General features: G+C 40.2%; 1 protein-coding gene across 1 annotated transcript in view; it reads right to left on the reverse strand.

The window, feature by feature from the left end:
• Positions 1-778: 778 nt before the first annotated feature.
• Positions 779-23,000, reverse strand: part of IFNGR1 (interferon gamma receptor 1) — a 30,283-nt gene continuing 8,061 nt past the window's right edge. Inside the window, exons 2-7 of the mRNA XM_009882333.1 lie at positions 13,990-14,104; positions 12,671-12,843; positions 11,002-11,162; positions 10,090-10,267; positions 8,887-9,002; positions 779-1,276 (exon numbers count right to left, since the gene is read on the reverse strand). Coding sequence (XP_009880635.1) covers positions 779-1,276; positions 8,887-9,002; positions 10,090-10,267; positions 11,002-11,162; positions 12,671-12,843; positions 13,990-14,104 — 1,241 coding nt within the window. The remainder of the gene's footprint in view (positions 1,277-8,886; positions 9,003-10,089; positions 10,268-11,001; positions 11,163-12,670; positions 12,844-13,989; positions 14,105-23,000) is intronic.

Here is a 23,000-nt window from a genome sequence, read left to right on the forward strand (position 1 = left end):
GCTACACAACCTCACTAGGTGATCCAAATGGATGCAGCTATACACAAATAACAGCACTTTTTAAAACAGCTTTTTTAGTTACAAGACTTACGTTACAAAGGAAGAAGTCCATCATTTACTCACTGAAATGTACAAAGTAATGGTCCTGAAAGCACCTGCTTCCAGTTGCAGAAGAGACTACAAATAACGGTTCTTGGCCATGGAATAAAATTCTTAAGATATACACAAAAAGGTTATAGGCATATTCTTACTTAAAAGAAACAGTAGCATTTCATTTAATACAAAAATACTCTTCAAGAGAAAAAAAAACAAGAATACCTCCAACAAAGGCAAAAACTCTCAATTTTTTCTTGCATGTCTCTATTGCAACCAAGTGAAGGACTTCTTAAGCATTACATTCACTAAATTAATTTTGAAAAGGATTTGAAACAGAAGGGAATAATGATATATCTGCTATTTTATACTCCTTCATGAAGTCCGTTCTCCATAGACTACTGTTAAAAAGACAGCCCTATTTCAAATAGGAAATAGTAAGTTACATCATATACACAAACACTTCTAAAAGTACTTATGAAATTTCCCCCCACTTTTTATACTGTTCTCAGGCACTACTTTCAGTCCCATTTCAGGGTCCCACTGTACTAAGTTGTGTACTGGTTACTCTGGTTGGATTACAACAAGTACAACTTGTAAATGTTCCTAATATAACCCAGACTTTCCATAATCTTCAGTAATGCTGTTCTTCCTGACTTCTGGTTAAACACTTCAGCTATCCTTGTTAGTCAGTCGGCCTGTAAGCAATCACAGGCTGTTCTTCACCAACATCTATCAACAAATCTAATGGAACATGAGGCTTGTCATAGCCAGAAAACTTGAGACAGCTGCTTGAAATAACTGTCTGTTGCATTTCTGTGTCAGGAACCTCTGAACCTGAAGAGTTACTGCATATATCCATTTGGCTACCATCAGAAGTGAAGTAACTCTCCTTTACTTTGTGATTCTGCTCATCGTCAGAATATACCTCCTCTGTGCTTTCCTGCACAGACACCTCTTCTGCTTTGGCTGGTGCCTCACGGGGAGGAACAAAAGATGCTCCTTCACTGGAATTCTCACAACTAACAGTTTCTTCTTGTGGCTCTACCTCCAGCGAGGTTACTTCATCATTATTCACTGGCAATGATGACTGGCTTGGCATGAAGCTTATTACAGACACGTATTTTGCTTCCGATTTTGATTCTAGAATGCTGTCTGTGTTCAGGTTTCTTATCACACTGACCTTAAATGGAAAAAAAAAAAAAAGAAAAGATCACTTTTAGTTTCATATAATCTACTAACTTATTGGCTTTATCTTCTGTCAAAGTTTAGAGGTTAAAAAATAAGAAGATACAAGTTTATAATATAAAATCAATGTGATTACAACCAATCCAAACAAAAGTTAGCAAAATTAGAATCTGGCAGGATCATTAGCCTACATCTAAGACTTCAAATGTTTCATAACACTTTTATGCAAGCTCTCAAAAATGCTTTCTATGTGCAAACACATTTGCAAGGACCAAATCCATTTCATGTCACCCATTCTATTTTAAGTCATTTGAAGTTTTCAATGTGGAAGAAAACAGCAAAGGAAGAGAAAGCTGTAGTATTCTTCAGCTAGCTGGGGAAATCTTTCATACTCTGTAGCTAATGAGAGTAACTTGCAATGACTGTAATATTTTGTGGCAACTGTCTCAACTGGGAGAGAAGTGAACCTGGGTAAGAGATCTTTAAAATGTCATGAGAACCTTTATGCATACCCAATAGTCTTATCTATGCTGAAGTCTTCCTAGTTATTTCTCCTGTGTTACTAAGCACTCCCTCGATGCTGCAACAAACTTTAATGTTTTACTTTGAAACCCCTCCACAGGAAGAGCATATTAATTCCTACAATAGCCAGGCTCCAGCTTTTTTTAAAGGACTATGACATGCCTTCAGGCTGTTCAGATTCTTCTGATTTAGTCTTTTTTTTTTTTTTTTAAAAGTGTTTTCAAGAATACATACAAAAAAACAAGTAGGGTTAATTTCCAGAGGCATGATGGTGTTCCCTAAAGCTAACAGAAAGCATAGGGAGAAAATTTCATAATTCATTATATATGTGTATCACAGACTATCAAGTACCATAGATAAGCTAATTTCTTAATAAAATCATAAGATCATAGAACAGTTTGGGTTCAAAATTCTGCTTTCCTCCAGAGCTTTTTAAAATCCTAATTCTTAGAACAGTATGGTTTTTTTAAATAGGAAATCAACAGGACTTCTTCTAAACATGTTTTCTAGCAGGTTGAAAAGTACTACCATTTTTCCCATTTTTATGACATGGTCCCCCACAACATCCTTCTCTCTCAATTAGAGAGGTATGGACCTGATGGGTGGACTGTTCGGTGGATGAGGAATTGCTTGGATGGTCAGCAGCTCAATGTCCAGATAGAGATAGGTGACAAGTGGTGTCCCTCAGGGGTTCGTATTAGGACCAGTACTCTTTAATATCTTCGTCAAAGATATAGACAGTTGGATTGAGTGCACTCTTACCAAGCTGAGTGGTGCGGTTGACAGGCCTGAGGGATGGGATGCCATCCAGAAGGACCTGGACAAGCTCGAGAAACAGGCCTGTGTGAACCACATGAGGTTCAACATGAGTCCTGCCCCTGGGTCAGGGCAAACCCCAGTATCAATACAGGTTGGGGGATGAAGGGACTACCTCAGGATCCCCTGGCTCATCTCTGCAAGGCAAGTGTGCTGCAGTGTAGCCAGCACGTCTCAGAGCAACACACAATCACTGTTTTTTGAGATACTTTGTAAAAAAAATAATCTAACTGAAAATACAGGTTGAGGCAAATTGGAAGAAAGGGATGTAGGTAGGAGGAAAAAAGGGATGTTGTTTAAGAAAAGCTACAAATAAGCAACAAGAACCTCCCAGTTTATATTAGTGTAAGAACTGAGAGTGCCATCAAAACCAGACAATCAAATCTGACCATGCTTTTCAAGAATCTTCCTTAATCAGAAGGTCGTGAGGCTGTACCTTTACACTCATACCTTCACAGTGTGCTGTGAAGAACTTGCCTTCACCTCTCACTTCAGCCCCAGACCTTTCCCCTCAGTTGCTCTGATAGCTGTTGATGGTACAAGTTATTTGTAATCTAAGTGAGTTTTACAAACAGTTGAGTTAGCACCACTAAGGTGAGGTGATCCCCTTGGGAATGGAGATTTGCCACTGGAAAACTAGTAAAAAGAGCATTAAGGTGGCTCCTGGCACTGAGAATATACCACACTACAACCTAGCTGCCATTCAGCCATCATTCTCTCTGGATGTTCATTTTCTGTTCTGTGGGAACAGTCAGAATACTGTATAAAGACTGTTTAGAGTATTTTCTGTGAGTATAGAATCATAGAATGGTTTAGGTTGGAAGGGACCTTGAAGATCGTCGAGTTCCAATCCCCCTGCCGTAGGCAGGGACACCTCCCACTAGACCAGGTTGCTCAAAGCCCCATCCAGCCTGGCCTTGACCAATGGAGCGCTGAGGCTTCCACAACTTTCCTGGGCTACTCATTCCAGTGTCTCACCACCCTCAGAGTGAAATTTTCTTCTTAATCTAAACCTGCCCTCTTCCAGTTTAAAGCCATTCCCCCTTGTCCTATCACTACATACCCTTGTAAAAAGTCCTTCCCCAGCTCTCCTTTAGGTACTGGAAGGCCACTATAAGGTCTCCCCAGAGCCTTCTCTTCTCCAGACTGAACAACCCCAACTCTCTCAGCCTCTCCTCATAGGAGAGGTGCTGCAGCCCTCGGATCATCTTTGTAGCCTCCCTCTGGACCTGCTCCAATAGGTCCATGTCTTTCCTATGTTGGGGGCTCCAGAGCTGGATGCAGTACTCCAGGTGGGGTCTTACCAGAAAATCACCCATTCATAAGAAGCAAATGCTTAAAAGATAGTTGCAGAAACTGGAATACAATAATTTGTAGATAGTGAAAATGTTATGAATAGATGGTAGGATTAATATACCTTTTGAAAACCTGTTTCTATAGATATATGAAAAATTATTGGATACTTGTTCTATACTGACACTGACCTTGAAGTAATCAGCATCTGTAAATTTTTGAGGGTAGCAAAAATCTGACTCCAATAGTCACACAGTAAGACAAGAGAGTAAAATTCCCTGTGTAAGCTGGAATACTTGAGGATTGTGAATTAAAACAAAATGCTATAGAAGCTACAGCTAAAAGCTGTATTTACATCTTCCCATCTCTCCCCACATTAGTACACGCTATGCTAAAGTTAAAACCATAAACCAAAAAGATCTTTTTTCTGTCCTTTTAGGATTTTCACATGGCTCTAAAATTCATAGTGCTAAAATGTGTTAAAGGAACACCTTGTACTCTACACAGGTTCTGCATTTCACAGTGCCAGCTGGGAACGCTTACAGATCCCAAGGATAAAATAAGTACCCTCTATACAACTACATCCAAGACTTACTCTTTGAAAAGGAAACCCGTTTTTCTCATGCTGAGTTTTTGACCACAGCAAGATGGTGCCAAGACACTTCTATTCCCATCCATGAAAGAAGGAAGCCATCTGAAGGAAAAACTCATGGGTTTCCTGGTATCAAAGGTTCTTTAAGAGTCACTGAGTCATAACTACAAAACAATTTAGCAATTCATGCAGTTATTTCTAGCCTCAAAGAGAAGAACTACAGCTTAATACACTAACTGGAATGCCATTCAAAGCATCTCAAGTAACAAGAGTAATTAAGATATGGTTGTTATTTGAAGAAAAGCATTTACCGTAGGTAAGTTAATATTTTTCTTTCGTGCACTTTATCTAATACTAGCAAACTGACAGCCCATGAGCTTAAGCTGGATGTCAGCAGTATTTCCTGGCATATGCAGGTGCTCAGTTATCTTCCTGTCTCCAATGACTGCACTTGCGCTTTCAGGCCTTTCACTGTTTCAACAGACTGGGCACATACGCCAGTGGAAGCCAGGCTCAAGGATACATATAAATAACATCAAGAAATCTGTAATAGTTAAGGTAACCAACATTTTTTTTCTTAACTTTCTTTTCTAGGGGCTTGTCCACCTTCGAATTCCCAGTAATTTTCAGGTGTGAATTTTCTGAAGAAAAGTTTGAGAAGTCTATTGCAGATATTATTAGGACCTTTAGAAAATCTGCATGGCCTTTGCACAGTTCCACAACAAATTAATGCTGTGTAAATGTATAAATAGGATGTTATGTTACCCCCCTGCAGACGATCACAGGAAAAAAAAAAAATCTTCACAAAAGCTAATGAAGCAGCTTGTCTCATTTAAGATAATTATTTGTAGCAAGTATCAGTCAAAATTTACAGGAACAATTACAATTTCTCCAAATCAAAAAGATATGTTGTATAACCAAAAAAGCCAGAGTCAAAGAAAATTCTTGTTTCCTGAATATCTGTAAGTGTTCTACAAACACAGTGAGAGAACACAGCCTTGTCGTTGCTGTCAGGCTCAGAAAAAGCACCAGGGATCTCAGAAAAGTTGACTTAAGCATGAGCTACAAATGAAAACTGATGCTTTTCAATAAGTCTTTCCCTTACAGACTGGGTGTTTTCTACCCACCAAAATATCTGCCAGCATTTAAAGATAAGAGGCATTGGGGGAAAAAACAAACAAACAAAAAAAAGACAGTGAAGTTAAAGCAGAGGGAGATGCCCACAGCGTACCAGTAAATCAAGGCTAGGCTCCTTTTAAAGTGGATAAGCCCTTTTCACAAATCTTACAACAAAAATCTAGTACAGGACAAATCATGCACAGGGCGAACTGGAGAGACTGAAGATGGTGGGTGGAAGAAGACAGCCTCTTGAAATACTTTTTGTGAGATAAATCAAAGAAAATGAATGGCTCTTAACTACAGCCAGACTGCTGAAACATCAGATTCCTGTGATCCAGCAAAAGACTAGCATGATTAAGTCTTATAAAGGAATCTGACCCATTTCACTAGATGCATATTCATGGTAGGATCCTACCGTGAGTAAGGATGTTTAAAACAAGTAAATGAACATTTTCTCTAATGAAGGCAATCCTTCATAGTTGTACAGTAAGTTGTACTATGGAAGTAGGGCCTGTACATGACTGACATGTTATTCATGTCACATTATTCGCAGAAAATATAAGAGTTCTTGAGATCTAAATGCAATGGATTTTCCCCCTCACCTCCCCTTTTCTTTGGGCACACAGGACTCTTAAAGGCAGCTGCTTGATGGTTACTCTTTCTTATTTTTCCTTCTGTTGCAGAATTCTAACTTGCTGAAACTCACTCAAATGATGTTTTAGCATCTACTTAAAGCTGCCAGCAAGCAGATCATCGGAAGGTAGCAGTCCTAAGATAGGACACATTGCCCAGCCTTTTAACAGATGGAAAAACTCCCTAGATGTTTCATTTTCAGACAGGGTCAGGTAAAGCACAATGGCCATAACCTTTACAGAAGTCTAGTACACATTCAAAGGACAATAACAGGCCCTTAGCTTCAAGAAGTCTACAGGTATAAGTTTAATGATATGAAGTCATTATAAATATTAATTATTTACATTGTTATTAATTACTTAAAATGAGTAATTATAAAACTAATCAATAAGTAATCATAAGTTAATTATTCATTTTACATTTGCACATTATTCGTATCACCTGTATTGAGACTATCCTTATGAGCTTTGCAATTTATATTTGTCACTAGAGACTTCAATCACAGAATACGCTGAGTTAAAAGGAACCCACAAGGACCATAGAGTCCAACTCCTGACTCCACACAGGGCAACCCAGAAGTTAAACCATACATCTAAGAGCATGGTCCAAATGCTTCTTGAACATTGACAGGCTCGGGGGCATCACCGCTTCCCTGGGGAACTTGTCTCAGCACTTGATCACCCCAGTAACAATCTTCATAAATAGTTATAGGTTTCATTCAGCTCCTTAGCAAGAAAGTATGACATGGAATATGAACCAGACTGTGGTACACTGGAGGCTAGGAATCACAAGACAATATATAACGCAGTATATTGAGAATATGGGCACACAAATGAGTTTCTACAAGGTGAGTTAAAGTGTGAATTTGGAGCACACATCAGGAAGCTCACAGGAGTTAAGAAGCACACATTCTATTTGTGCGGTATTCTTTTTCTTGATCCCTTAGATGCAATACCACAGTGGTACTGGGAAGCCAAAATAACTACGGATCCATTGAGTATAGCACTGTCATGCTGGATGAGCTGCCTTTTGCTATAATGAACAGTCTTCACAAAAATCACTCTATATCTATGTAGGATATAATGTTACAAATTCAGACAGTTACATACTGGTGTGAAGGTGAAAAAAAAAAAAAAATCTCAGTTTTCTACTTTTTCTACAGGCCTCTGTGCTTTCATACTGGAGTATAGTTGCAAATTCCATCAGACAGGTTTCTCTCATCTGATTTTTTAAAGTCTATAGTGTGAATGGCTATCTCTGAACTAGTGTCACAGCTCTGCCACAGTCCACAGAAAGAAGTAGGCAGTGTGTTTTGTCTAACCAGAAGCGCATATTATTTTAGAATGAGATTAACCACCTTGTGCTGCACAAGTTGATGGACTAGATTACTACTTACTACAAAGGGACCTAGCTAGCATCACTGGCTTGGATATCTCCACTTTGAGCTATCTCACCTCCCAATATTCTATTCCAAACAAAGAAGGCTCCAGGGGGATCTTAGGCTTTCAGCTAGCCCTGCACTATGAAGCAGTCACTTTAAAGGGTTTTGAAGTTGAAGAACACGGAATGGAAGATCACTGCCTCTTCCCTCTAGAAGTCTTATGAGATTTACTGCACCTGCTGAGAAGATACACTCTTGATAGGATTACTATTTACTACTGCCTCACATGGCAGTTCTTGAAAGCTGTTTCAACTGCTACTGATTGTTCAGTTGCTGTGACTAAGGAGACACCAGGAGGACACTACAACAGTACCTGTCAGATACTCTGCCTCTTGTCTCATGTGAAAGCAAGGAGTGCTGCTGCTGCTCTTTAAGGAACATCCACTTGGTTTCCTAAGGATGGCTACGGAGAGCTTTTAAGGTACAGCAGCTGCTGACCTCTCTTCCTTGTGACTGCTCAGTGTGAGAACAGATTTCCTCTTAGCTGTTCTTCCCTCTTCCTACAGCACTATTACTCCCACCTTCCCCTTACTCTGCGCATCACTTTAAGAACATTGTAGCACTTAGAAGTATCACAGAATTACCACCTAAAAAAAGGAATCTCACAGGTGTTCGTTCAACAACAGTACAAGAGGAAACGGGCACAAACTGAAACACATGGAATTTTATCTGAACATAAGAAAATTTTTACTGTGAGGGCGGTTAAACACTGGAATAGGTTACTCAGAGCAGTTGTGGAATCTCCTTCCCTGGAGATATTCAAAACCTAACTGGACAAAGCCCTGGGCAACCTGCTCTCGCTGACACCGCTTGAGCAATAGGGTTGGACTAAATGATCTCAAAAAGTCTCTTCTAACCTCAGTGATTGTGTGGTTCTGTGTCTCTGCTACTAGAATGAATACAAACCTGTCCATGTATACACACATTGAGTTTTTGAGAACTAAGCTCTCAAACTAGGCCAACTACTGCTAGTTCAGTTGAAAAGAGACTGAAGTCTAGCCCTAAAACAAATACAAGGCATCGGGTTGCAGAAGCTGTCAGAACATTAGACTGGTATAAATCCTAAACATCTACGAGACCATAGTAAAAAATAAAAAAAAAAAAAGAGACAGGCATAAAGATGTTATAGTTATAAGAGTTACCTAGCTGGCTATTAAAAATCTGATGCAGATAAGAAGTCTCAACTTACCAAAGACTTAGGCAGCTTTATGTTCTCCTTTCTTAGTTTCTTGCAGCCAAAACATACTGTCAACATTAGACTCAGGCTCAGAATAACAGCACACGGAATGATGATATATTGCGTGCCTAAGAAGTTACAGTAAAATTGTTAGGAAGTTTGGAAAAAATAAACCACTGCTGTATCACTTTAGAATAACTGCAAAAACTGTAGTACCTCAGAATGTTTAGCTGTAATGTGTAAATTTGTCAAATTACCAGCTTTTTTCACTCAAGAAAACTTAATTCATAAAGCATTATATCAAGTGAATAAAAATTAGAATACAGAAGATTTTCAATTTATATAAACACAATCAGGTTTTATAGAGGTAAAGGAATTATATAACTAATTTTTTGTTCCTTAGAGATGACAGACGGGGATGAACAGATTTGCATGTTTTCCATATGACAGCATATTAACTGACATAATAATTACATATAGTCTACATATAATAAAATTAAAATGTGAAATCTTCCAAAACATACAGTTGTTAACTATTACTTGTACGATTCCACTAGTCTGACTCTGCTTAATGTTCTCCCCCTCAATCATACCACTGCTCTTGTACATAAAAGAATGAACACAACTGCTTCTATCTATCTCTTTTCTCTATTGTAGTTTTGGGCTATAATGAAGTAACATTAAGTAGTTTGTAAGAGGTTATCAGAGATATAAAGTTGGGTCACTAGCTGCCTTTTTTGTCTTTAGTTAAGAAAGAGACATCAATACCTCAATATTATGACCACAAGTTTATAGTTGCTTCAAACTCAAGAAAGTCTATACACATTTTCCTCAGTGATGAGGCTGAGAAAAAAGCCATTTGTTAGAACAAAGAGAAAATGCTTCTGAAAACCATGTTACTCAGTGAATGATCCACTTGTCATTTGTTAATTACAACAATAATCAGATGCAATGGAAATAGGTTTTGTAATACCAGCGAAGCACGAAAACCACCCCAAAAAAAGTCAGGATTACTTGAAAATAACACATGACCTTTAAATGTCTTTAGAACTTGGAAAGTGCATTTGGAAAAGAATGACTATAGTTTCCCTTTTTGCGTATTCTCCCATAGGCATCCAAGTCAACCCATGGTTACATCAGAACTCGAATACTTAGCTCGAACAGATCTCTGGTCAGACTCAGTATGTTCTTACAAAAGTTTTAAAATCCTCTTACTCAATGTCTGTTTGAGAGGAACATGAATGCAGCCTTCTTCTGATGGGGCACCAACCATCAGATCGCGATAGAAATTTGCCCTCGCTGAAACACAGTAAGTGGAACCTTCAGTGGAAACTGGGATGTTGACGCTACATTTATACATTGTACAGTTGTCTACAGGGAATTCTTCTTTACTCTGCAAAAAATGAAAGTCACATTATATCATTCAACTCAATACAACAACATAAATGTTACAGCACCTTCCAACACTTCCAAAAACGTTAAAACGCTATTAGATGTGGCTCTTACATCACCTGTATGCCTTGCAAATGTGATGTGAACTTTGGCTATCAGGTTATGAGCTACCTTAAGATGTTATATTTGATCAGACCACAGTGCTTTCAGCTACAGTTTGTGCTGTGCATAGTCTAGATTTGCATTCCTAGTTCACTTATAAAACTTGACCATGGATACATATGAAAAGGTAACTGTAAGTAAACATACCTACTACTATTTTCCTCAAGTTCACCCTCCATGGCTGCTAAATAAAGCGGTATCAATATCTTGAAAGGTAAACTGCTTAAATTAAAGGTCTATCTAGACAAGTTAAAGGGGCACAAGTAAAGTTACTAACGTTTCACCATGTATGCAGAAACAATAGCATGGGATCAAGTAACTCAATCTTGTGCACAGCTAGTGCAATAATCTAATTTTTGCTATAAACATCCATTTGCACAACTAAAATCCAGACCTTCCCGTCATATACCTCACTGAGATGCACGTGACATTTTAGGGCTTCAGTAGTCCTATGTTATGTTTAACTGTTTTCTTGATATCTGTTGGCTCTGTACATCACAGAAGCAAACTCCTTGTTTACACATTTAAGGTAAACAGTTATTTTTAATTTGAAGTTTTAATTTTGGAACTTACCTGATTTTTCCTATCCCAAAAAGTCACGAAGTACATGAGCTCTGAGTAAGTGCCCTCAATCCAAGGAAGAATCTCCACAGATGGGAATGCAGGATGGTAAATATCAACCATGATTTTATCACCATGCCTTGAGAGATTCAGTTTTGGTGGTCCTATTTTTCCTGCAACACATTGCACCTTTGCTATTAGGCTGAAGCTTTTGACATAAAATACGCTATTTATAGTTAACTTTCCTTGAAGCTTTTGACATAAAATATGCTATTTATAGTTAACTTTCCAAAATTCATCTGAGATTAAAATTCATCTGAGATTTTATTTCACTGCTGTTAATACTGCACAGCTGTGAGACTTAGAAGTAATGGAGGTGTTTGGATACGTTCATGAATCTGCTTCTAAAATGGAGACAGATGACCATGCAGAATTTCACTGTTAAGCAACCCAGCCTTCCTATACACATAAGGCCATAAAAATTCAGCTCACTGACAACTGGAAAAACTAACAAAGCAATTAAACATATATATATGAAGAATAGAACACAAAAATACTGCTGACCAGACCCCACCATAAATTGCACTCAGCTAAAAACAATACTGTACAGAGAAAAAGGCTATCTGAAAATTTAAACAAATCTCATCTTGAGCAACAGTAGTTACGAGGCCTGATTTCCCGTGGCAACAGCCTACGTGAATTTTTGGAGTCTAATGATCAGATTGAACATAAGAATTTCTTGTTCAATGGGAAAACTATTTGTTCTCTCTCCTCCATACATGGTTACCAATTTTCTGGAAACTGTCAATCTCAGCATTATTACCATGACTTCTGTGCCTCTGTCAAACACTAGAAACCAGCCAGTGATTCCAAGTCATGGGAGTATTGGGTGGGGAGGGAACCATAGCAGAAAATGAAGAGGGACTCCACTTCCTCAGCCCCAGCAATGCAGAAATCCAGCTCTATCCAGAGCATAGCCCAAATCAAGGAGAATCTCATGGGCAATGTCCTGCCTGAAAGCTGTATGTTGAGAATGGAGCAAGTAGGAGAGGAAATCTCTCAGTCTTTCCTTACTCTGTTGTGTCTGCTTTGTACTGCCCATGCAATGCTGGGGGCTGGCCCGGAGTCTAGATGCACAATTTACTTTTAAGACATTGATGTGAAAAACTGTTTTCTCCTGAAAGCCCAAGGATTTATATGAAGAATTAGTAACTTAGTTATCCAGCTACAGTGGACTCCTATAGCTTCTAGATAGTATCGAGACACCCAAAGCTGTCAGTATGTGGGATTATAGTGTCAAACAAGGCATCACCAACCACCCGAATGCTACTTAAATGATGCCTAAAGGTCCACAGCTTCCAATGGCAGTCTCCTACCCTAAACTGGTGTCTGGGACACCAGGCAAGAATATGGGAAGGATGCACAGAGTGCACCATCAGCATCACTTCCTTACCTTTAGAAGTTTTGAAAACAATATTCAGATACCACAGTGACAGTCCCTAACAAGTCCCTACAGAGGGAGAACTACAGAAGTTCCTACTGAACAACCATCATGCTTCATTTAATCCTGGAGTCCTGACTTTATGATATTCTCAAATGAGACAAATACTGTGAAAAGGACAATTACTAAATTTTTAAATTTTGGAAAAAACTACAAGGTTTAGTTTATGATGGAACTTACCATGCTTTCGCAAAATAAACTCCTTTGTCTCAACATACTCAGACTGTTGTGACCCAACAAGAGCTTTAACTCGAAGCCAGTGAGAGTCAAAAAGATCTTTTATCTCACTTGAGACATCACAAAAACTAGCCGAGATGTTCACACAAGTTGAGACGATCTTATAGGAACCCGGACTGTAAAACAGATCAAGTACTAGTTAATACAATTTCAATTGCACAATATTGTACAATACACTGCCTTATTGGGCTTGCGTGGCAAGGTTTTGGTAGTGGGAAGGGCTATAGGGGTAGCTTCTATGAGAAGGTTCCCTTATGTCTGACAGAGCCAATGCCAGCTAGCTCCAAGATGGACTTGCTGCTGGCCAAGGCTGAGCCACTCAGCAGTGGTGGCAGCGCCCCTGGGATAACATAGTTAAGAAGGAGGGAAAAAACCCACAAACCCAAAGCCTGCGCAATTGCAGCAAGAGAGAGGAGTGAGAATATGTGAGATAAACAACTCTGCAGACACCAAGGTCAGTGAAGAAGGAGGGGAGGAGGTGCTCCAGGAACCAGAGCAGAGATTCCCCTGCAGCCTGTGGAGGTCCATGGTGGAGCAGATATCTACCTGCAGCCAATGGAGAGCCCCACGCCAGAGCATGCGGGTGCCCAAAAGGAAGCCTGCATGGGAGCAGGCTCCTGGCGTGATTTTTGGCCCTGTGGAGAGAGAAGCCCACAGTAGAGCAGGTTTGCTAGCAGGACTTGTGACCCTGTGGGGGACCCGCGCTGGAGCAGTCTGTTCCAGAAGGACTGCATCCTGTGGGAGGGATCCCACACCGGAGCACGAGAAGAGTACGAGGAGTCAGGAGCAGATGAAACAACATGTTATGAACTGACCGCAACCCCCCTTGCCTGTCCCCCTGTCCAGCTGAGGGGACCGAGAGTGGCTTTGGTGGGCACCTGGCATCCAGCCAGAGTCAACCCACCACAACTGCCTGTGACAAAACATCTGTGAGGGTGACCAAGCACTGGCACAGGTTGCTCAGGGAAGTTGTGGAGTCTCCATCCCTGGAGATATTTAAAAGCCATCTGGACATGGTCCTGGGCAACCAGCTCTAGGTGATCCTGTTTAAGCAGGGGGGTTGGACCAGATGACCTCCAGAGGTCCCTGCCAACCTCAACCATCCTGTTATTTTTCAAATTTTGCCTTAATTTACACTTAGGCAACTTTCACCCTACATGACTTCACCACATAGAAACAAAAGAATTTACCATGGACCAACTGCTTTTATATGCTTCTAGAGAGCATCAGTTACAGGAAATGACAAAAGACTAAGAACTTACTTGTAGGGTTTGATCTCCACAATAAAATGAGGAGTTTCAGATATAGGTGGGTACTGCCAATGCAAGATAGTTTTGAAATTTTCGGATGTTACTTGGATCTGCGTTGGTGAAGGCACTAGAAGAAATAAAAGAATTGCACTCTGATGAACAGACCTAGTAAAACATAAGAACAGCCAAATATATTTCTAAATTATTTGGAAAAGGCAAGATGCTACAAGTGACTGGAAAAATTAGACAAAAATCATAAATACTCCCCCCCCAATGGACTTGTTTGTCAGCAGTACGAACACATAAGCCCTGCAAGCTGATTTATTATTCTTCTGTCCTACAGAGACAGCTTTCCTCCTGTTTGCAACCCAGAGCCTCAGATAACCCATGCCCATCGAAAGCAAGTCCACAGATAGCCCATATCAGGTTCATAATGCTGTGATGATTATAGCCCTATATTGGTATTATACAGATATACCAGCAAGACAGACCGTACGAATTTATGAAGTTAGAGGAGATTAGCCCAGCTCCTGTAGATTTTTCTTGCTCATCAGAAACTGAAGGGGGAAGAGGGTGGATATTAAAGCTGCAGTATCAGGGTCTGTGCTCCAGGGGAGCCCTACTCAATCCTAGTGTCTCCTGACTCAGCCTTGCCAAAAGACAACAGGCCTGCTGGGGAAAGCCTGGATTAAACATGAATTTCTGACAATGCCATTTTTACCACTCCAGTAGTAATTTTTAGGAAGCTGTGATGATAATAATAAACTACTAACATTTGTAAGGAATTTGAATACTGAAACTGTAATGTAGTTCCACATACAAGAAAGCATTTAAGTACATTTGGTAAACAACATTAGAGGTAAGGTAGTAAGCAACAGAAAAATAAAAAGCAGCATTGACAGCTTCTTTGTATAGCAAGGTTCTGTTCTAAGCATCAACAGCGACAGGGATATTGGGGGAGCAGCTGCAGGGGAAGGAAAATTACATGATCCTGTAACTATTGAAGGCTGTCGCACGATATTCAGAAGGGGGGGGGCGGGGGGACAAAAAAGGTCATTCAGTCGATTTTATGTTACTTCTTAGCTTCTCAGTGCCTGGTTTGGCATCCATAATATTCTATTAATATAGTTTTTGTGACAGGTAACTCATATTTGACCTGCTCTAGACTGCTGCTTGTTCACAAAGCAAATGCTCCAACTTCATTCTGTGATACACTGAGGGAAAGTAAACAATTTTCACATCTTGAGAACAAGACCACAAAGATAACACTCTACAGAAAGTAATACACAGAGGCTGAGATATGCTATCAACCACGAAGATTTGATACACATAACATACATCACTCTGCAAATGGTGCTGTGGTTTAGTTATGTTTTAATACATACAAAAGTGGTATTTCAGTTATTGGAAAAAGAACACAATCATCAAATTCTCAACCACAAGAAAAAAAGGTGGCAAGTTGACAGAAGAGGTGTCAAAGCACATATTACTTCAAATGTTTAGTTTTAAGGCAAGATGTAGTAAGTCTTAGACAATTTTACTTTTATGTACTATTATACAAATAAAACTACACTTAACGAAAGAGTGGAAAATGAAATCCCAGAACATATTTGAACTGTCAGCAGCAGCTACATGGCTTTTAATTACGCAACTGCATACCACTCTGCTTTCTCCTCCCTCTTTCTTCATCCCATCCCCGTGTTTTTGTTTTATTTTGTACAAAGACAGAGTTGCTACCTTGGATTTCAACAGAGCAAACTTAAACTATTCAGGGAGGTATTCAGCAGTGTCCCCTAGAATCTGCTTTTGAGGGCTGAGGGGTCCATGAGCACTGGTCAGCTTTAAACAACCACCTTTCAGAAGTACGGAAGCAGGCAATCCCATGGTGTTGTAAGTTAAGCAAGTGGCGCAGACCAGCTTGGCTGATCAGGGAACTCCTGTAGAGCTCAGGAGGTAAGAGAAGTTGTACAGTATCCGGAAGCAAGGTCAGGCTTCGCAGGAAGATTACATAGTCATGGTTCGCAGGGAGAAGACACAAAAGGCCAAAGCTGAACTAGAGTTGAAACTAGCCAGTGTTGTTTCAGATAACAAGAAGAGTTTTTTAAAAATATTAATAGCAAGTGGATGTCTCAGGAAAACATTGGACCAATACTTCTTGAAGATGGTTACCTGACTAATAGGGATGAAGAAAAAGCAGAGGCATTCAGTGGGGTTGTTTTTTAACTTTTAACAACTTTGCTTTCAGTGATCAAGTTAATCAAGCACTATCCCCCTCTGATCTTTCACTCCAATCCTCAAGACAGACGTAAAGGATACCTTTCAGCATGAGCCAAGAAGCTAAAGGTCATAACCCTACTTACAAACAAAAGTCAGTAAAGAAACAGGTTTATTGCACAGCTCCTCTCACCTCATTAACCTCTCCCTGTCTCACAGGCCAAGAATTAGCTCCCTCCTTTTTTCTAAGGGATAACACCTTATTACTCCTTCTACTACTTCCCTTATTCTCTACAGGTACATCTTGTCTCTGAAGTTGTCTAATGGATACACAGAAAAGTAAAATGTAAATTGTTCTCAGCTTGTATTCATTTTTAAGGTTTGCTGGTTCTACTTTAAAGCCAAAGAAAGCCTGAAAGCTCATCTCCTTTCCCTAATTACACTGGTTATTTTCATGGAGGACTACCTCTTCCTTCAAACCTTGCCTAACCAATTTGAGTGACCAAGGACTTTACTCTTCAGGTCATTTAGCAATAATACACAGAACCTTAGTGCAAGTGACAGCAGCTTAAGATGCAGAAGTGAGTGCTCAACACTGCAACAGTTCAGACCAAACGACATGGGCATGGAAAATGGATCAGCTTGTGATCACCCATGGAAAGGCTACTTTTAATGCCTTGGTCAGACAATTCCAGTCCCCTTTTTCAGGTTTGTTATCTCCCCTGCATGTCCCTCCCCAACCAATCAAATGGTCTTCATTGTCCAGCTCACAGCCCCTTTACTCAGGCTGTCTACCTGACTCCGAATCATTTCTTCTCCAGCCAGTGCAGAGACAGAGCTTTGGGACACCCCAGCCTCACTTCACTCCAGCATCAAGACTACAGACCATAGAGAACATCGCAGGTTTTCAAAGTGCTAACGTCTGATCTTGATAGATGTTATTTCTGCATATTACCAGTTAAAATGCCACCATACTTTATGTGAATGCTGTTTTACTTAACCCATAATGAACCATTCATTTTTTAAACATGTTACACCCAGCAGGCATAACTGGAGGAAGATGATAGCGGCTAGTGCTGCAGTAGTAATCTTTGAATATAAAACTCCTTATTTGTAATAAACACAAATGCAGCAACACTCAAGGTGCAAATTCAAACAGTGAGAAACTAAGTGTGGAAAAAGTGAGAAGAAAATTGATCAGCAAATCATGTCATGATGCATGATACAGGACACTCAAGTTCTAGTTTGCCTCCAGTTCAAATGCAGTGGTTTTCACTCACAGTTTGTTCTGTTCCCCTTGCCTTGTACGACAGCAATCCTGGCTGACAGAAACGCAACAGAGACATCAGCAAGGACAATTTTTTCACAGAAATACAGAAACTGAATTGTGTATGTGCATTATGGAACAACGTAAGAGGAACTTCAGACAGCAGCTCTATGTCCAGAGAATAAAGGAATAAAAGACAAAGATAGGCCAGTCAGATACACATTTTTTTAAGAGTACCAAAAGAAACTACCTAGAAGATACCTAGACTTTGATGCTAAAGAACTGGAATCCTGGAAAGCAAATGTAGGAGTAAGGGAGGGGTAAAAGCAAATACAAACATGATCACAGGGTGACCTAGAAGTTTTAATATAGAACATACATGGGAATCCAACTGCACAGTTTATCACAGCAGACTCACACCTGCATCAGTTTATAATCAACATCCATAAATATTCACATTTCTGAGTTATTTGTTCATATACAAACAATCCAGATTAATTATCACTGCCATATTGGTGGCAGAGACCTCAGCAGGTGTGACTACTGCAGTATGTGCGTATATATATAATCAAATATCTTCTCAATGTGCAATTACCTTAACTAATGTATTTAAGTTTTGGAGACATTGACATCTTTAGCAAACTTGCATAGCGGACAGGAAGGAAATACATGTGGGAGGAAATTAAAAACCAAATACCACCAAAAGACTTTTGTTTTACTGCAAATATCTGCTGCTTGGTTTCAGGCTGCTAAGAAAGAAGGGGTTTTTTTGGTTTGTTTTTTTTTTGGTTTTTTTTTTTTTAAGTAACAGGAACAAGTGTACCTAGTTGCATCTTCTAAGACTAAGGAAGATAACTCATAGAACTAATGCACTAGTTGCACACAATATATGATACAGTTCTTCAAAAACGTCCATCAAAACATAAAAATGCTTGCTTGTGTATATATTCACCTCCCCAAGTCAAAAACACCACACTACACATCTTCCACAAATCTCAGCAGGGTGAGACAGATGCAAACCGGGAAAGATTTCTATACTAGTTGAAACCAGACTATGATCTTCACTATATAAATGCCCCTGAACAATACTACCTATGGAAAGTACTCATGAAACACAAGTTTGAAGCAGCCATATATTCAACAAAATCTATTTTTAAAGCATATACAGAAGGACTTAGTATTTTCTTTTTATATATGTTGATGCCCCACCTATTCATTGAGCCTCAGCAATGCATTGCCCAACAGCAAAAATTAAATCTATGAACTGGAGAACGGGACATTTCAGAGATGTAAAAATGAGACAGCCTTTATACTGATGTTTATATATTGTGTAACACCAAAGTTCCTTCTCTCATTCTGGCAGAGGCCACGAGGCATTACTGTATACACAGAGGCATTTGTCACCACTGTTCACAGAAGCGGAATTTAACTGAAAGTCCAATAATGCATATAACAGAACAAGGCCCGGAGTCCACAATGCAGACCCTATGGTACAGCTATCTGAGACAACAGCGACTTAAAGAACCACAGAGTTCTAGGAAAACAGTTTAAGCCATTTCAAAAGGCCAAGAGGGACAACAGTTTGAACTTTGCTGTGGATTCATTCCAAGTGGGTAACTCACCATTTAGCTTAAGACAGCCAGATACAATGCTAATAAATCAGTCCCTTCTAAGGCCCTGACTGGGAAACAGTGTGCCTTCCTTATTCCAGCCCTGTGCTCCATCTAAGGTCATATATCCACTTCAACTGCACCCACAAAGGGTTGCAGCTTTTGCGACTTCACAAATGTAAAAAAGTGATTCACCTTAGCTTACACCACCACTGAAAGAGAAGACAAGGGAAAAAAGATCAGATAAATCTGCACTACCCAAGAATGCTTCTGCAGGACTCTGCAGAATTGAAAAAAAAAAAGTGGCAAAAAGGCAGTCAATAACCTGAAAAATGAACTCAAAGAGTATCAAGTCTGTGCTAAGGGTGGAAAATAGCACATAAAAAGAATTTAGTCTGGTCTTGAAAAGCTGCATTTCCTTCTAGAATAGTCTTCTTTAACCATTTAGAGTCTCACTTCAATGTGTTTCGAATCAAATAAAATCAGCCTGTCTTAAGCAGAGTACAGGTAGGGGCCAGAAGAGTGCTAGGAGCGCTGCCCAGAACTGCAGGACAGAATGACAGCAGGAAGGAGTCAGTGGTCAGCACAGGCTGCAAGAGCACCAAGCATGCGCCATGGGAAGAAATGGGAAATAACTGTTGAGAGAGGGCTCTGTCCACTGCTGGGTTCCCCCTTCAGGGCAGCACACCAGGGTTAGTGCGCATCCATCTCTACTGTGCGCTTTTGGGAGGCCAGGCACTAAAGATAAACAGCCCGGATCTTGCTCATCAGACTGCTGGAAGGGAGACTGCCTGTAGGCTGGCTTTGGAGGGGACCTCGACAGACCAGCAAACATCAAGCAGCAAGGTGCTGAAGAATTTTGTTCCTGCCCGGCCTTCTAACTGGCAGCAGCCACACAGCACATGTGGAAAAGTTTGCACGTGCTTGCCTTCATCCGCTTTCCTTTATCCCTCCAAAAGAAACCCAGGACGTACACTTCTCTTGTAATACCACTCCTATACCTTGATGGTACTTCCTTAACAAAGTTATTAAAAACAAGCTTAAATTAGTGCACGTAACAGCCATTCTATGGAGAATGTTCTACCAGAAGTTCTCAAAAGACCTTAAATTCAAAAAGGAAATCACATTCGATTTACAAATTAAGGGAGTATGAAGACCGGCAGTAAAATTTAACGCTATTAATTTTTTAAATATTTAGTGACATGAACTTAAATTATTTCACAGGAAACAGGAATAAACACTACACACAGTATTTAGGGTATTTTTACAGATTCTATTTACAACAGGTTTCTAGTTGCTTTGGGCTCAGAGGTTTGACATTCTCCTTTTAAAATTGTTGTTTGTTTATGACAAAAATCTCCACAAGGTGGTATGCTGTACTGAGAGGAGAGGCAGACCATCTTAAAGAAAACACAGTAAGTTGCACAAGATGGAAGTTTTAAAATCTGCTACAGTAGTAGAAGCTAAACATTGTTTTATCTGTTTTATGACTACACTTCCCTTTTGTTAAAGCTGAGAGGTCATTATAATAGATGATATCTAAATGCAACACTTTTTATCATCAGCAATTTATTTTTGTTTGCAGCCAGCTAGACAACTGCTATGACTGCCAATCATCTAAACCATAAACAAAAAAAATAAAAATCAAGACCACCAAGATCACCACAGACAACAGGAAGTCAGCTGCAAAAATGAAGTACACACATCTCCTTGGAAATCCGGCTTTAAATGTGCAAGAAGCACCTGAACTATCACAGTCTCCAAATCTTCTACTACTCTAATCTCAACCAGAAACCTCCCCTTCCAGGATACTTAAATGCAAGACTGAGAGCTCCCATCAGCAAGTGCCCAGATCCACTGATGAGTCACAGGCCCATTGACAGAGACATGTTAAGCACCCAGCTGTAGGAAACACAGGGGGCGTTCAGCTATTCAGACAACTGCTGTTAGGTTGTCTGGCTTTTCTAAGGAAAATTGTGTCCTGCAACAGAAGATGAAGATTACTGGGCATTTCCTCATTACACACTCAGCCTTAAGATACATATTACACTACTGGCACACTGAAAGCCCTACTAAGACTTCAGAAAAAAAATCACTGTATCACTGGAAAGGAAAGCATCATAAACATGCTTCAGAATTCCCCTTCTACTTTCATCCTTCCACTGTAAGCCAGCGTGTCTGCTTGCATCGATGTAATAATGAAGTAAGGACATGGTATTCGTTTGTCATTACAGATAAAACCAGCAATCTCATTCAGCTAATACACAGCAATAAGTATTAGAATTCCCTTCATCATGTTTTTGTTCACTAAAAACCTAAGGTTTTGCTTAAATGATGAAGTCTCTGAAGACTATAGTTACAGATGCTGTGGCCAACCTGAGTGCAAGTCACCAGGAAAACTCTGCTTTTGTTTTCAAATTCTGAGAAGTGTATTCTGCTCCTTTCACCTGAGGGCTTGCTGCACTCACATGCAGAAAAAAAATACCTTTTTGCTTCTAGGCAGCTTGCCGCATCAACTACACCAAAGCATTATAGTCTTACACTGAGGTAACTGTTGTGCTGGACTATGCCAGATCATGGCAGGTTTGTCTTACAAGTGTTTTACTGGTATTATGTTTTCACCTTAAAACTGCTTAATGCAATGAAAAAGTAGCACAATCTATTAGCAATAAAAGCATTAAAGCACCTTAAAAGATGTGAAGTCAGATCTTGAAAGACAGTACTTAACATATCAAGCCTCCTTTATGGCTAAACTGTGGGGAAAAAAAGGAGTTTCCCTGCAAGGTTTACTGGTTAACAATCAGCCACCAAGCTGAACAAATTGGACACTCAAGATGTAAACTACGAAGGCACAAATCAGCAGGCAATTACCATTTTTCCCACTCCCAGTCCACTTCAGGTAAACCTAAGCAGTCTTCCAAACACCCATGAGGTGTGGCCCATCCCTAGGAGCAACCGAGTTCAGTCACTCCACCTGGGGATGGATGTATAAACCGCATGAAGTCCCAGTGAATCTGTGTTATGCATTTGCAGAATCTAAAGAGTCTGGGCACATAATCCGTGTTTCTATGACCAAGTGCAAACAGCATTTTAGGTAAATGGATCTTGCTTTGTGAGTAAAGCTCAGGGGAGTACTGCTGCATTTATCTAATGTGTGGACATGCTTCCCATTTCAAGCCCTTTCATCAAGGGCATAAGGTACAACACGCTGTATGCAGCTCTCGCTATTGCTAAAAACTAAATGCATGTTCTCTTTTGACCTGAGCTATTAGACAGCAATCTCTGGTTTTAATGAGCTGTTCCAGCTTGGAGTGAAACTTGTAAACCTAACTGAGTATTTCTTTTGTAATTTACTTGCAACAACTCTGCCCAAACAGAGACAAAACTCTGACCTTCACTGGCAAGCCACCCCTCCTCCCCATCAGCGCTCAGCTGAAAGGTGCCCCCACACCTGTGGTCAAGGCCACGATCCCAATGCCTTGTTTGGACTGCCCGCTCTTGCACTCCCACTCTTTGCTGTGAAATTCCCAGTTTCTCCGCTTTTTTTTTTTTTCGGACTTAGGCATGTATAAGGCACAGTGCAACAGGCCCGTCCTGTGCACACCCTGCTCTCTTTTTGCGTGACAAAGCACACAGACACCTGAAATAAAAGCTGATGCCAGCCACCTTCCCGAGAAGGACTGTAACCATTAATTACGGGTGCGATAACATCAGGGGTTACGCCTGTGACAACCACCCGGCAGCAGAGATAACTTTCAAAAACGCACGGATGGCTCTGCCTTACCAGAACTGATTTGCGTGCCCCTACATCGCCTCCACGGCAAAAGCTTAACTTCGCCAACCCGAAAGACAGCTCAACCGGTACCGGGGCACGGCCCGGCACGGCCCCCGGGGCCGGGATAAGGCCGAACAAAGCCGGACTCGCTTCCCTC

The sequence above is a fragment of the Charadrius vociferus genome, unplaced genomic scaffold (genome assembly GCF_000708025.1).
Source record: "Charadrius vociferus isolate BGI_N301 unplaced genomic scaffold, ASM70802v2 scaffold13, whole genome shotgun sequence".
NCBI classification, from domain to species: domain Eukaryota; kingdom Metazoa; phylum Chordata; class Aves; order Charadriiformes; family Charadriidae; genus Charadrius; species Charadrius vociferus.